This window comes from Ixodes scapularis, unplaced genomic scaffold (assembly GCF_016920785.2).
Source record: "Ixodes scapularis isolate PalLabHiFi unplaced genomic scaffold, ASM1692078v2 PGA_scaffold13__105_contigs__length_92229423, whole genome shotgun sequence".
Taxonomy (NCBI): Eukaryota; Metazoa; Arthropoda; class Arachnida; order Ixodida; family Ixodidae; genus Ixodes; species Ixodes scapularis.
This window is the reverse complement of record NW_024609839.1, coordinates 73,895,242-73,909,425: the sequence shown is the minus strand read 5'-3', so window position 1 is coordinate 73,909,425 and position 14,184 is coordinate 73,895,242. Positions and strand designations below refer to the sequence as shown.

Below are 14,184 nucleotides of genomic sequence, written 5' to 3'. Positions count from 1 at the left end.
CTCTCCATTTTCAGTGGGGTGGAGTTAGTTGCAGCAGTTGTGCATGTTTTCAATATTTTTTTTAAATATTTTTTTACATGATTTTTAATAAAGTATTATCAGATTTGCTTTTCATATTGAGCACTGGCAGTAGCCGGAAGTTTGGAAACCCTTCTTAGTTTTCATGCTTTATTTTGGACATGTTGCTTGTCCCCAAAATTTTTATTGGTTTGGGTTTGCGACTTTCGGTTCAGCTCCGGTTCAGTTCTGGGGAACAAAAATAATGGTTTGAACTGGTTCAAGCCGATTTGAACCGCTAAATTAAGAATATATTTTCCGCATTGTTTTGGCAATAGGCACTATTTCAACTGTGAAATGTGAAACTTCATAGCTTTTTATCCTTTGTACAATCCACTTATATTTTCAGGTACCAAAAGTAGTAAATTGCAATGTTTGATTTCATGGAAACAGTAAAAAAAAAAAAAAAATTAACATACAAGACAATGTGTTTATAAGACATCATCTATTTGTTTACCTCAGTCGCATATCACTTACTTGAAAGGTTATAAGTCTGGTAGGTCACCTAAAATACCCGTGATTAGTACAACTGCGTCGCAATATTAAAAGTTGAATCCAACTTGTGCTCTTGAACTTGGGAATTAATTGCTGTGCATAAGATCATAAAATGGGCGCCTCCTCGCCATATATATCTTGAATCTAGTTTATAAAATATGTTTCACAATATATATGATGACGACGCAACTCAGCTGAAAGCAAAAATATTTTCAAAATGTCACAAAAATTTTATGACAAGCCCATGAAGTCTACTGTTTATAAAAACACTGGCAATCACAACGCTTTTTCTCATGACCAACATTGTTTACTCTCGGCACCATGATGCCGGCCAATAATCGTAAAGAAAAATGTGATCAAAATTGTTCTCTGATCTATACGCACCTTCGTACTTGGATTGAATCTGGCCTAAAATAGCGCGTACCCGAGTGAAAATTTTTGGCATAGCTTGGCATTTGAGGTTTGCTCCTGACAAAATGGTAGTCAATTCGATTGGCAAATAAGCATCATCCTTGCAAATTTTTGATTGTTTGTTAAATAGAACAAAGTAGTACCTCATACTCTACTCGACATTGCAGTTACTTAATTGGTCACTTTCTGGCGGTGGCGTGCACAATCGTCATAGTTCCTTCACAAGCCCCCGTCTTTGTTTTTGTCCTGCCCACAGACCTAAAATTGTTGATCATCATGTAAAAGAGGCAATAACAGACTTCTACATGTTTGAGGAGTTAAATATGTGTCAGGGAACGCATCATTATTGAAAGCATCTTCAAGCTCACAAATTTGTTTAAGGCTCTCACAAATCATGCTTAAAAGATTTGCAGAACACATTTCAGATAATTTGGGGGTGCATGTACTTACGATATATGTCTTTGACCCTTTGCCTACCGCGAAAACTAAAAAAAAAAAGATTTGAAAATACCGATTTTTTTTATGTGCCCTATACTCTGTTCCACCTTGTGTTGTACCGCAGGAAAGGCTACAAGCGCATGCTCCTTGTTCTAGGGCACATCTCGGCGGCACAAGCTCCCGTGCACCAAGGGCAGCTGCCAGCGCTATGAGCTCGCGCTTCTAGCCTTCGCTGCTGTACAACATAAGGTGAAACGGAGTATAGCCCAGTTCGTCTATGGTAGCGTGGACGAGCCCAGCTCGTCGTCGGGGGGGAGCGGTACAAACAGTGTGGACGAACCCAGGTCGTCCATGGTAGGGAAAGAGTTAAGTTGATTGGAACTTTATGTTCTCAAATCTTCAGCCAATAATTAAATATATTTTTATTATCATCAATCCATTTGACTGTATGAAGTTCACATAACTGCTTGAGACTGACACGGGAGGACGACACTCGAAAACACCAGCTGTCTGCGGAAACATGCTTTTTTGTTTGCTGATTGGCGGTCCGAGACACCGGGTCGCAGGGTATGCCAAGGAGGACTGTGAGCACACTCAATAGATCTAAAGGCAAATACACGAAATGCGCAGAGGTAACAAATGGTATGCTTCTAAATATAATCCCAATCACAACGCCTTACTGCACTCGACATCTTGATGTAGTGTGCAATCTGAACCTCCACCACAAAATTATCTGGAAGGTTTCAAAATAGCACACTGAACAATGCACATGAAATTTTGCTGCGGGATTGTTCTGAGGGAAACGCTAAGTATTTTTCATCCGCTCCAGAGGCTACAGATTGTTTTGCCGACTTTTGATCGATGCTACACAATAGGTCAGCCAATTATTCAGCCTATTGACATAGAAGTAAACTGCCAGGATCTTTTATTGGGTTTTAGAGCAGATATAGCTGAAATTGAATAAGATATCAGAAACCTTAAACCAAGTTACCTAATAATAACCTAGGTTTACCCCCCCCCTCCCCCGAATACGTGCCTGCAATTCGGTATATGACAATTTGATCGCTTCATAGAAATATAGCTGCCAATTTTTATTTCTCAAACATTCATTTTGTAATAAATAAAACAATTGCCGTGAACCGTTTTGAACCGGTTACTGTCGTATCTTTTCCGGTTCAGTTCCAAGATGGCAGCAAAGATTTCGGTTTGGCTAAAAATAACGGTTTGATTCCGGTTCGACACTCTGCCATATAGTGTCCCCCTCGCCGTGCACCGCAGAGAAGCAGGACTCGCGTTCCCGCACATCCCGCTTTGCCACAAAGAGCTACATGCTTGACGGAAAATCTCCCCTCCAGAACAGTGTGTTGCACATACAGGTATCGAAAAGAAGCAAAGAAATTTGCGACTTCTGATTAAACAATTGTACTTACCAGTAAAATTTTCAAAATTAAATCGCTGGTAGTACATGTGATGGACATCCTTTCAAGTGCACACCCATCTTGTGCATCAAGATAAAACTGCAACCGAGCTGCAAGACCCATATGTGTGAAGTCTTCTCACGGATGCAGTCCAGTACAGACTTAATATCACTTTCAAAGTAACTCGTCCTACTAATTAGCAGTTTTCAGCTCTGCTCCAGTTGTCTCACCTCCAACTTGAGCCTCCTACGCTCCCACCCTCACCAGTGTTTCGGCATCTCGAGTGCACACGCACAACCGAAGCAAGGTAAAAGGCATGGAGCACTTGCTGGAGGTGGGGTAGTTGAAATACATGCCCCACTATTTTCATCAGATATGTAGCCAGTGGGGGGGGGGGGGGGGGGGGGGGGGGGGGGGGGGCGGCGGCCCATGGGGCCCAGACTCCCTCAAAATCTTCCATTTTGCTGGGGCCACCTCTCCCCTTTCTCCCTCATACAACATTGTCATGGGCAGCCCCCCCCCCCCCCCAAAAGAAAGTCCTGGCTACGTCCCTGGTTCTCATTGTATCAGTGACCATATCTGACTGACATTCCCTTGTCAGCCTCTAAGGTATAAGTGTCTTTCCTTAGGATTCCGTGAAAAGAAAGTCAAGATATTGGTTGCAACTGCCATTTGCTGCCAGAAGTCGGATCACGCCAGTTGTTTTTTCGTCTGCACAATTTCAAGTAAACCAGATAATGTGCTCATCTTTTTACTTGATTTATAGCGAGGGACATTATTTTAGATTACATTAGTAATCTAAAATAGTTATATTGTGCGGGTAATATGTTAAACCGTACTAGAACTATGCAAAGAGCAGTTTGACTTTTTTTGTCTACACGTTGACAAAGCTGGCTCTTGAAGCACCCAAAGTATGACATTCTGCACTGAACATAAATGAACAGGTTTCCTTTATTGAAAAATTGTATATACATCTTAAATCTTACACATATATATTTTCTGCCCCCCTCTTCTGCTGGGCACCAGGCTTAATTTAGCAAGTTTGATTAAAGGAATGGGTGGGGGATAGCACGGCCAACAGGTTAAGAAAACTTGCTTTTCCCTGCCTCCGAGAAAACTGGATGCTAAGCATAAGATGGACATAGATGCAGTGTTCCCTTCTAAGGAGGAATCTGTACACGTGAACCGCTCGAGTGATCCAGGCAAACGCAAAAGAGACTCACACGTGCAGGTCAACAAACGCAAGAGGCTTGCATGTACAAGTCAACAACAGTCTAAAGTAAAAACAACCGGTTCTGCCACCATACTGTTACAACATTTGCTCGTGGTCTTAGTGCAAACACAACAAAAACAACAGTGACTGCTGGCGATGCTGAGATGCCTAGAGTGTCCATGGTTGCTCGACGACGGAGGTGCATCTCCGTCTTTCACGGATTATTGACGCTTCTTTGCCACCCGGGCCGTCTTGGCGACCTGTTGTCTCCTGTTACCGCCGGTGAAGAGCGACGTCATCATCTCCGAGAGTTCTGGCATGTCGTACTTCGGCATCTGCATCTGGTTCATTTCCTGCAGGTAGATCAGAGAGGAAAATTTCAAACGGTGCTTGAAACCAGCCCATGTTGACAGACATGAAGAAAATAATCCCTAGAGAAGGGAAACACGGGGGACAAAGGACAAACAGAATCTCCAAACACAGCTAGGTGACTTGTGCTTGGTAGAAAAAAAATCTGCCTGGTCTTGGTATTGAACCAAGGACCTCTCCACTTCCAATGAAGCGCTCAGTTCAGTTGGTAGAGCACTCCACTGGAAATGGAGAGCTCCCTGGTTCGATACCAGAACCAAATGGATTTTTTCAGTCGTGCACCAGTTACCTCGCTGTGTTTGGAGATTTCTGTCTCTCTTTTTTCACCCTTGTTTCCCTTCTACAGGGATTATTTTTGTCATTCTTGTCCAGCCCGTTTGCACCTTTGCATTTAATTGCATTATTATCATTGAGACATCTTTGACACAAAATGGCAGCTCCTGGTGAACTACTATGGCAACAGTGGTTCAAAGGAAGCTGAAGCGGTTTTTGTATTTGAGAAAACTCGCTTAAAGGGCAACTGCACTCAATTGTGAAGATTTCGGGAAGATGAGTGATTTTACATTAAAAAGCCCTAGTAAAAAATACTACATCATTTGCTTCGCGAAAAATGGGATATATATTTTTAAATCTAATTTTAAACACGAGCAGAAACCGAAACTTCGGCTCCATCCAGCAACATGGCTATCATGTGGTACGAGATGTCACGTGATCCTCTATGCAATGACGGGCGGGATAGGGGAGGGCGTGTGCCAGGTGCAAGTGTCGTCTGTACCGCACTCTTCACCACGTTTTTGTGTGTACGACTCTTTATGTCTGAACAACTGCGGCATAAGTCTGCGCATGTAGTGTCCCTAGTGTGGATGAAACTACGAGAGACAATTATCACAAACGGTGATGCGACGACGGCAGTAGTGACGTGGGTAACGGCGGGGCCACGGTAGAGCGGCAGGACAGCTCTCAAAAAGCGCGCTGCGCAGGCGCGCCGAGAAGAAAGGTTTGTGATGTTGCCCATTACGCTTGGCCGGAAAAGTAAAAACAAGTAAAAGGGGGCAATGGTGATGACGTTTAACTCAATGTTGGCTACGCTTATGCCGTAGCCTTGACTGCGCTGTTGGTTGCGCCTCAATTCGCCCGCTTGAGTCAGCCGAATTTGGCAACTTGGCGAGCTGCAAAGTTTGCCGGACCGTTTCAGAAACATTTAGACAGAGCTCCTATGTCATAATATTTGACGTACGGTCTCCCTAGGTGATACTGAAAAGGACTGCATTGTTTTTTCAAAAACAAAAATTAAGTAGAGTTGCTTTTTAAATTTTCTTCATTTGATTCCAGGAACACGAATATTGACATTATTTTTTTAATTGGTGCATGGACGCGGCAGAAAATCATTTTCAAAGTATCGCTGAGGGCCCTCCTTCCTGGAGCGTGACGTCACAAAAGGAGTTTTCAAAATCTCCGCTCTCGCGCATCTTCAGTGCCTATGAAAGCTATGCGTGCGTGCGCACACTCTTGCTGTTTTTAAAAAGGCCAGAAAAAGACATCACGACTGGTGCCAGTGTAGGGAAATATACCTTGCAAGCTTGAGATTGCACGCGCAGCCCTCGAGCGACACCCGCTTGGCGACCGAAAGATCCTCTTATAACATAACGACTGGTCTGAGGCTTTTCGAGTTTTCTCGCGTTTAGTTACAACTTCGGGAAAACGAACGTGATATTCAAATTCACAGGATAAAAGATTGTTAGAATCAACCTCTATCTCATTTTTTGAAAAAAATGTTTCACCCTCCCTTCAGGAAACCAAAGGAAGCACGCAAATGTAAGTTAACATGCAAAGGAAAAATAACTTTTTTTATAACAGCCTGGTTGGGAAAAGGAAGTCATGAAATGAATTTACAATAAAAAATAAAAATTTTTAGAGCCATATTTATGGTGCTATACCAATTTGTAGTTGGTGCCGCGGAAAAGTGGTCGCTACCTGTCACGTGACTGGCTGCTATTTGTTAAGTGGTACTTGCGCTCTTTCAGAAGCTCCATAAGGTTTCTAAAAGTTACTTATTCATCTTTGTTTCAAGTGCAACAAAAAACAAAGATTAATAAGTAACTTTTAGAGCCCAAAGGAAGCCCCTGAAAAAGCGCAAGCAGACGTGATAGACCTGTGCACCGGTCAGATGGCGGCGGCGCAGAGCAGACGAACTTGCACGGTAGGCGGCGGCGGCGGAAGCAGCGTGGAGAAACGCGTTGAGACGGCAGCGCAATACGCTTAGCGTGCGGCGGCGGCGTGAGTTCGAGCAGTCATGAGCACTGCGCGACGGCGCACAGGTCTACCACGTGACCTGCAGCGGCTCCCGCGGGCGTGAACTACAAATTCGTTTTACGCCGTAACATTGCTCTAAAAATTATTTTTCTTCTTTGCAAATTTGTTTTATAACATTCTTTTTTCATCTATGCTGTTTAAAAAAAAATTTTTTTTTTTCCTTTGCATGCGTTCTTTAACGTTTACAGAAAGCGATTGCCAAAATCTGACTTGTCTTTCCTGCCCGTCTCGCCAGCAAAACGAGCGGTCACACACAAACTTCGGGGAGTGACAAAGAACGTATTCTTTATTAATTAACATCATGTGATCTGATATTCAAGGAAGGCCGTAGAGGTTCTAAAAAAAAAAAAAAAAAAGCAAGTTAGAGGTGAATTTAATTATATTTTTGTTTTATGAATTTGAATATCACAAGGATTTGACCGGAGCACATCAATAAATAGGCTTGAGAAAAACACGAAATCCAACCGCTGGATGTAACATACAAAATGGTTTCAACTGCCTTTCCCTTGCCACTTGTGAAGGAACGCGTGCGGCATTTTTGACTGCTCGAGTAAGGCTTGCGGAAGGTGCGGAGATGTTGAGATCTCTGTCTAACATTTTATGGTTCTCTCCTCTCACCACATGGGAAAGAGGGGCTTCAGAGCTATTTCGAAAGTGCTGTAGTGGCTACTTCGCACATCAATCTGAATTATCATTTTGATATTCGTGATCCTGCAGGTCAAGTGAAGACGATTTAAGTGTTTTATTTCGAATAGAAAACTGCTTCAGTTGTCCAGGTCGTGGTGTCGCATGGCGCCTATCAATGTGTATAAGCAGATTAAATTTTCCTGCTAGGTTTAGAAGAAAAATGCTTCTTGTGTGGCCAATAATGTGTGAAGCAACCTGATTTTGTGTACTATATAACTTCGAACCAATTCAATTTATCTTTGACTAAAGCGGATAAATTTCTGGGAGTAGGGGGTTCCATAAAAAAAGCATTCCATGCTTTACAAATGGTTCTCTTATTTTCTAAATTTTTGTAATGGAAGTTACATTAACAGGTCCCTAACCTCATATGTTAACTTATTTTACCCCCTTCTCTGTGATACGCAATAAGCAAAAGTCAAGCCTACGAGAAGTAAAAGAGAACAAAACGGTCAACTTACTCGCTGAGTTTCGGGGTCTGCAGCATTCATCAGCTTGGGCAAGACCATGATGACCAAAAGAGGGACCACCATCATAAGCACCTGTGACGGAAGAAAAAAAAAAGTTTGCAAACAATGCACGGGTACAAGTCGCACGTTTTAGTGTGCAGACTCGAGAGACATAAGTGAGGAAGAACAAAGAGCATTAGCTCGCACAGCATGTATGTGGGATATGCCGCACCCCAATTCCAAGCTACGACGCCCATCAAACCAAGTGTGTAGAGCGCTCTCAGCCAAAAGAGCAAAGAATAGGTTCCGCTTAATACAGACAATGCAGAAAAATGCCAAAATCTTATTGAAATTCCAAGGTCACCAGTAACTTGCCCCAAGCTCCCAAAGAGGTCTGCAAGCATTTTAGCTGTAGTCAAAGGATGGCACTGCTACGAATGCTGCTTTATGGTGGAATGTCGGTGTACCTGTTTTTAGAGGATGTTCCGTATATAACTTGGGAACAACTTTTTGTGGCAGTGAGGTCAGAGCTATAAGCACCTGTGTGATCATATTCCTCGAGAGCTGATCAAAATTATGTGTGCATGCACACACGCGTGTGCACACACACACATTCTCTCTCTCTCTCTCTCTCTCTCTATATATATATATATATATATATCTACTATCTCTCTCTCTCTCTCGTCACCTCTGAAATGCCACAGAAAGTTCCCCTTCGAGTATAAAGATCCCTAGAAGCAACATCACCAGTGCAATGGCAGAGACAACTTTGCCACAAGAAAGAAATCTCTCAGACATATTGCTGTACTAGCACTAGAACTACAAAGTAGGCTTCAGAGTAAGGACGCTTCAGAGCCATTTTGGTTCCCATAATCGATGTTGCCAATCATCTGAAGCTTTATCTGAAATCGCAGCAACCATCCTTCAGAAATTTTAAAACAGTCCGCAACAGAAAAGTTATATCAGCTGAGCATCCAGACACCGCATCTAAAGCTCGAGAAGCCACATTTTCTAATCGTAACTATTGCCCATTGCTGATTGTACTGCACTAAGCACCAACGTGGCAGCACCCACAACCAAATCGGGAAGTGGAATGCCAATACTCCGAGCGTAGCCTATGTAGCAACTCTAATTAGCACCACAGAAGTTACCTTCACCATGCAATTTAAGAGAGAATAGACTGCAGTACAGGTGTCGCAACAACAGAGCTGACATCTCCCGACGTACGACGCAGAAAGACCGCAACGGTGACGCTCACCATGGGGTTCATGAGGAAGTCGGTGACCCTCCACGTCTCCCGGATTTGGAAATACTGGAACGGTCCGCGGCTTTTGAGCTTCAGCGGGTATGTGAGGGTCTGGATCAGGTTGGACTGGATGTAGTTGACGCGACGAGCCCTGAACTTCCCCTTGGAGTTGATGTCCACGCGGACCGGCTCGTACATGTAGTCCGGGTTTACAACCTCCACCACGTAGGACCCGGGCGGGAGGTTATGCACCATAAAAGAGCCGTCATTCCTGAAACAAACCAGAAAGTGTTTTCGCATGTGCGGTTAGAGGCGACGAGCAGCCAGAAAGGAGGAAACCCTGCCCCAATTCCTCCTTTCCATTCGAGAAAGACTGAGACCGTCCTCCTCTCCCCGAGGAGTAGCTCAGAGACCCGCTCCTGTTGGGCAAGGAGAAGAGTGCGAAAGGGAACGGAGAGAGGGAAGCAAACCACTTTTCTGCCCGGCAGGAGACGATCTTGTAGGTCGGCCTTTAAGGCTGATTCACACATTTATGTTTGAGATGTTTCAAGAAATGTATAGCAATTACAACATTTCCCATTGCCTCAAGACGAGAAAGTGTTCGATTGTTTAAATAAATAAAAAAAATTTACCCTTCTAGAAAAAAAAAATAAAGAAAGTGTTTTTTTTATTATTTTGTTTTTTTTTACGCATTGAAGGAATGTATGTTTGAGCTCTCCCATTGCCCCAATCTGATCTCAGTTGCTGGACTGATACGGATCAAGGTCGATAATATTTTCCACTTTAGACTTGAACGGAACTATGAGGATTCTCGGAATCATACTTGAGAAATCCTAGCTGTTCCCCGCCGTTCACGATGACTCTTGTTGATGTGAGCCATTCGGGACTGGCGACTTCTGGGGGGACAACCTTGCCTTCGATGACGTGCCTGTCTGAAACAGCAGCGGCGTCTTCGTCCATCGCAGCCACTGAGGAAACGCTTCGGCCTAGTAAGTAGATCCCGGCCAGCAAGATGAACTGGAAATACTGCGAATAAAACTCCATCTTTCTTTCGGAAACTGTTCAAGAATCACGGAAACGAGCAACCATTCAATCCAGTCACCACAAGAAGTCCCCCAAACAGGCTAGGCTAGGCTTGGCTTGGATGGTATCGGCAACTAGACGGGAGAAAAAAAAAAAAGCAACAAGCGAAAAGAAGTTCACAAAGGAAGAGAGCGTAAAACATTTACGGGAGACGAGCAGACATATACCATTATTTCCAGAAATGTCTTATTTTTTTCTTTCTGTATTGACTATAACTGTTGACTATGCCAAGCAAAGAAGCCAAGGAGGTTCCTCGTAAAGTGGACAACAAACAGCTGAGACCTTCAAGCTGTCCACTCTTTTCCTCTTATCTTTCATGCTACTTCAGTTTCAAGGTAACGACATTTTATTTAACCTGTTTAGCATTAAACTGATAAAGCTTTCACTGGCTCGCCTTCTGGTGAGCTGGCAACGCTGGTGTCAAGGAAGCGGAAAAGCAGTGTGGGAAAGTTGGCAAAGCGAGAGTGGCGAAGGCGGCGGCGGAGTCGTGTCTGGAATATTCTGCGCTACTACACGTGAGGCCCACCTCCTTTCTACGATCTTTCTTGTAACGCATCGCTTGCGCTGTTCACATTTGGCACATACCGATCTCTGCCTCGTAATTACACCGCTTCAGCACTTCGAGCTCAAAATCGCTAGCTTCTGTCGGGGCTCTGACGAAGTTGCTCGGTTTTAGCGTCTTCGTCGTAATCTTGTTTACGGGAACCGCGTTCCAACAATTTCTTTTCCCCGGTATCCTCGTTCAAGGACCACGCTGCCGCAAATTTTTTAATTATCATTTTGTTTCAAAAGCAGTGTCACAACATAATTTTGACGAGCTCAGATCACGAGCAGTAATATTCAAGCTCTTGTCTTTAGCCTCGAAGAATGTTGTGCACGCGATCTAATTTTTGAATTTCAATTGCGCGGGAGTTGTGTTGATTGTTTTGAATATTAACCGTTAGCTAGAGCGGCGTGTAGCGTTTATGACTGATTTCACGCCTACCGTGGGTCACCATTACTTGAACACGCGGTCCCAGAATGTGGCTTTGGCCATGGCTAGAACCGCGTTTACAATCTTTATATTTATGTGTGTGTGTGTGATCTAGGTGGTGCGCTTATCTCAGTATGTCTAGATTTGTTATCATTCGCAGTTAAGGCCCCAAGCAACATTTTTGAAGGACGCATCGCATTGATTTAGATACCGGCGTTTTTCGCCGCCAACCTGATGCATGAAGACTGCTGTAAAACGTATTAGCCAAGACAAAAAAAAAAAAAAAAAAAATTGTGGAAGCTGCAGAGAGTGCTACCCAACACTTTTCTAAGAGCCTTGGCTTCTTCAGTAGTGAAGTCGGTGATGTACCGTTTTGCTCGGAGGAAGAGAAAACCTATTAAAAATAAAGGACCCTAAGTTCAGGGCCAGAAATATTACTCGAACATTGAGATTGAGAGACTGGTCCTCATGAAGTAACTCTTGTGATGTCAGCTCACCATGTGAATTCTACACTTTGCTCTTGTAGTTTCAAAAAACTGCTAAGCTGCTTCACCCCGTGTAGCTCATGATTTCGAGGATACGCGTTGCTTTGTTTCCAGAACCATACTAGCTACTCTATTAAGGCAATTTATACGCACGACACAACTTTTTGCTTCTCGACCGGTTCACAGGGGGTGGCGAGGGCAAGGCTTCCATAAACACGCCTCAGTGAATCGCACGCTAGCTTTTATCGGCTTCCAGATTTTATTGCAAACTTAGTAGAAAATGCGGTATATAAAATGTCTGTAAAATATGCTGTGAAAGCTGTGGCATAGCTCTGTGATAATGCGCCCGCTTCATGCACAGCGGACCCAAGACCTAATCGTGACAGCAGCAGGTGTGCTTTTTCAGCGTTCGGCGGTATCGACGACAGACGCCCTACACTAGCGACACATTTTAAAAGACACTTTTTTACACCTATTGTTGTAAAATATTATGTTGTCAGTGGAACGTTGCAGAATGATAGGGAGCCAAAATCCACCACTAAATTAACTAACTGGCACGAGCTCCCCGCGAAGTGTGTGTAGCCATTTCCGGTCGAGGCGCACAATGTCGTCACTCTTTATAGAACAGGGTATTTGTCAGTGGTGTAGCCAGGAATCTGTTTCGAGGGTGAAAGGGGGGGGTGCTTGAGGTGGGGGAGGGAGGGGGGGGGGGGGGGGGGGGCTGGGCTGGTGATGCCCATGTCTTGGGGTGCGGAGAGGGTGAGGGGGGATCAAAATGCCTGTTATAGGGTCGGCTGGATTTTGGGGGTGCTGAAGGCCCATAAGCCTCCTCCCTGGCTACAGTGCTGGTATCGTTTGCTTTCATTCATGTTCTGTTTCCGTTAAATACCAGGCAAGCGCCCACTCAAAATTTGGAGATAATTGCCAAAAAGAAATGACGGATCGACGCTTGTCCGGTCATCCATTTTACATATAATTGTACTGCGCACATTTTCTCAGAACTTAAAAATTTGGGAACGGGCAGTTGCGCAATATTCTATGGTATGTTTTTCTACAGTAACGTGCCATAAGAGTCAGCCTTTTCTTTCAGGAGATGTTTTGTCCTGATGGGAAAAAACAACCAAAAGGGAGAAAAGACAGTTGGAGGGGGGTGCAAAAACAGAGAGTAGAAAGTATTGGCAGAGCGTAAAAACATGGCGTAAGTTGCTTTGTATGTCGACCGTTTCTAGGTAGGGTACACGCACATATTGGGACCATGGAAAGCATGGAAAAGGAACAGCTGCTGCAGTTGCAGGCCTTCGTGGAGCTCTGCAGGCACAAGCCAGAGGTGCTGCACAAACAGGAGCTGGCTTTCTTCAAGAACTACCTGGAAAGGTGGGGCGCCTCGTGGTCGAATCGGATGGTGTCGCGTAAGGGTACGCCACCGCTTCTGGTGGTGACTCCCAGACGCCATATTTTATTGCGGTTGCATGGACGGTTCTTTAACGACCTTCGGACACGGTGCCCGTAACAAGTGTCCGGTGCGTCTACCACGCCATCGGTTTCAGCCCCTCGATTTTCACCTGATGGTGTGGCGCTTGCGCTACTTTGTTGCCTGCCACGATCCTGGCAGCGGCACCGGAGTGAAGGCGGGCGGACATGAGGGGGGGGGGGTGTAAACGCCCACTCTGTTGTAGGTCGCTCTTCAGCTTGACAGACCGCCGCAACTTTTCATTTCATTTCTTTTATTTCATTTATTATGTCTCTCAGGGCCCGAAGGCATTACAGAGACGAGTGGGGCACAGTAAGTAGTACAAAGCAAATAACAATCAAAGCGTAAAAAATGCACAAAATAACTACTAAACATCATTTAACACGTTAGTAATGGCACTGTACATGGAATAAAACAAAAGACAATGAAAAGCCAAAAAATGCAAAAAGGTTACTACTAAACATTATGTAACAGGTTAGTATAATGGTAATCTTAAATTTATCCGAGGCAGTGATTGTGACAATGGCTTCGAAGAGGCGGTTCCAGTGAATCGAGGTTTGAGGCAAAAAAGGGGCATTGAAGGTAGATGTGCTGCAATGAGGGATCCCAACTTTTAATTGATGATCGGTGCGTGATGATATCTAAAATGGTTCAGAAAATAGTGCTTGGCAGGGAGTAGGGTTAGAGTGATATATCTTATGGAACAAGCATGGACGGGATATCTTTCGACGAAGAGAAAGGTAGGGCAAGGATAGAGGTGCTTTCATTAAAGTGGTGCTAGCTTAAAGGGATTGTCCGGTCGAAGTTGGAGGTACTCAAGTTTTGCCGCTCGTTAAGTCGAGGGAGCCTTCGTATAGACAAACGTCTTTCTTATTTTGATATATGATGTCCCCATATTAATTAAGCCTTTCATGAGCATGTGTACAAAACTCCACCCTGAATTTCGCCAGGGTCCATGGTTGACGTCCGTAGCTGCTGCATGACGTCGCATAACGCAGAGAACTGTCAGATGGTAGGGATAACAAGCGTTGGTCGACGGATGTCTCGCATTTTGCTTCGAATTATATAGTCTCCTAGGC

The 14,184-nt window shown here is 44.2% G+C and overlaps 3 protein-coding genes across 3 annotated transcripts in view; 2 read left to right on the top strand and 1 right to left on the bottom strand.

Annotated features, from left to right (window-relative positions):
• Positions 1 to 14,184, top strand: part of LOC8051012 — a gene marked incomplete in the record, with an annotated part of 650,797 nt that overhangs the window by 453,718 nt on the left and 182,895 nt on the right.
• Positions 3,753 to 10,230, bottom strand: LOC121835557 (ER membrane protein complex subunit 7-like). Its single transcript, XM_042289955.1, has 4 exons — positions 9,917 to 10,230; positions 9,106 to 9,364; positions 7,860 to 7,940; positions 3,753 to 4,385 (listed from the first exon to the last, which is right to left on the bottom strand). The coding sequence occupies exons 1-4, from the start codon at positions 10,135 to 10,137 to the stop codon at positions 4,254 to 4,256; spliced, it is 693 nt and encodes a 230-aa protein (XP_042145889.1). The 5' UTR covers positions 10,138 to 10,230; the 3' UTR covers positions 3,753 to 4,253.
• LOC8034172 (hsc70-interacting protein) overlaps positions 10,283 to 14,184 on the top strand; it is a 38,840-nt gene continuing 34,938 nt past the window's right edge. The window contains exons 1-3 of the mRNA XM_029970636.3: positions 10,283 to 10,511; positions 10,602 to 10,691; positions 12,864 to 13,008. Of these exons, the coding sequence (XP_029826496.2) occupies positions 10,493 to 10,511; positions 10,602 to 10,691; positions 12,864 to 13,008 (254 nt within the window). The 5' untranslated portion in view covers positions 10,283 to 10,492. The remainder of the gene's footprint in view (positions 10,512 to 10,601; positions 10,692 to 12,863; positions 13,009 to 14,184) is intronic.

Excerpts from the sequence above, each read along its gene's own strand:
- LOC121835557 (XM_042289955.1), bottom strand. The coding sequence starts at position 10,137 with ATGGAGTTTTATTCGCAGTATTTCCAGTTCATCTTGCTGGCCGGGATC. Across the intron at positions 9,365-9,916 it reads GAACAGCTAGGATTTCTCAA|GAATGACGGCTCTTTTATGG; the intron begins GTATGATTCCGA and ends GGTTTGTTTCAG. Across the intron at positions 7,941-9,105 it reads ACTTCCTCATGAACCCCATG|GTGCTTATGATGGTGGTCCC; the intron begins GTGAGCGTCACC and ends CTTCCGTCACAG.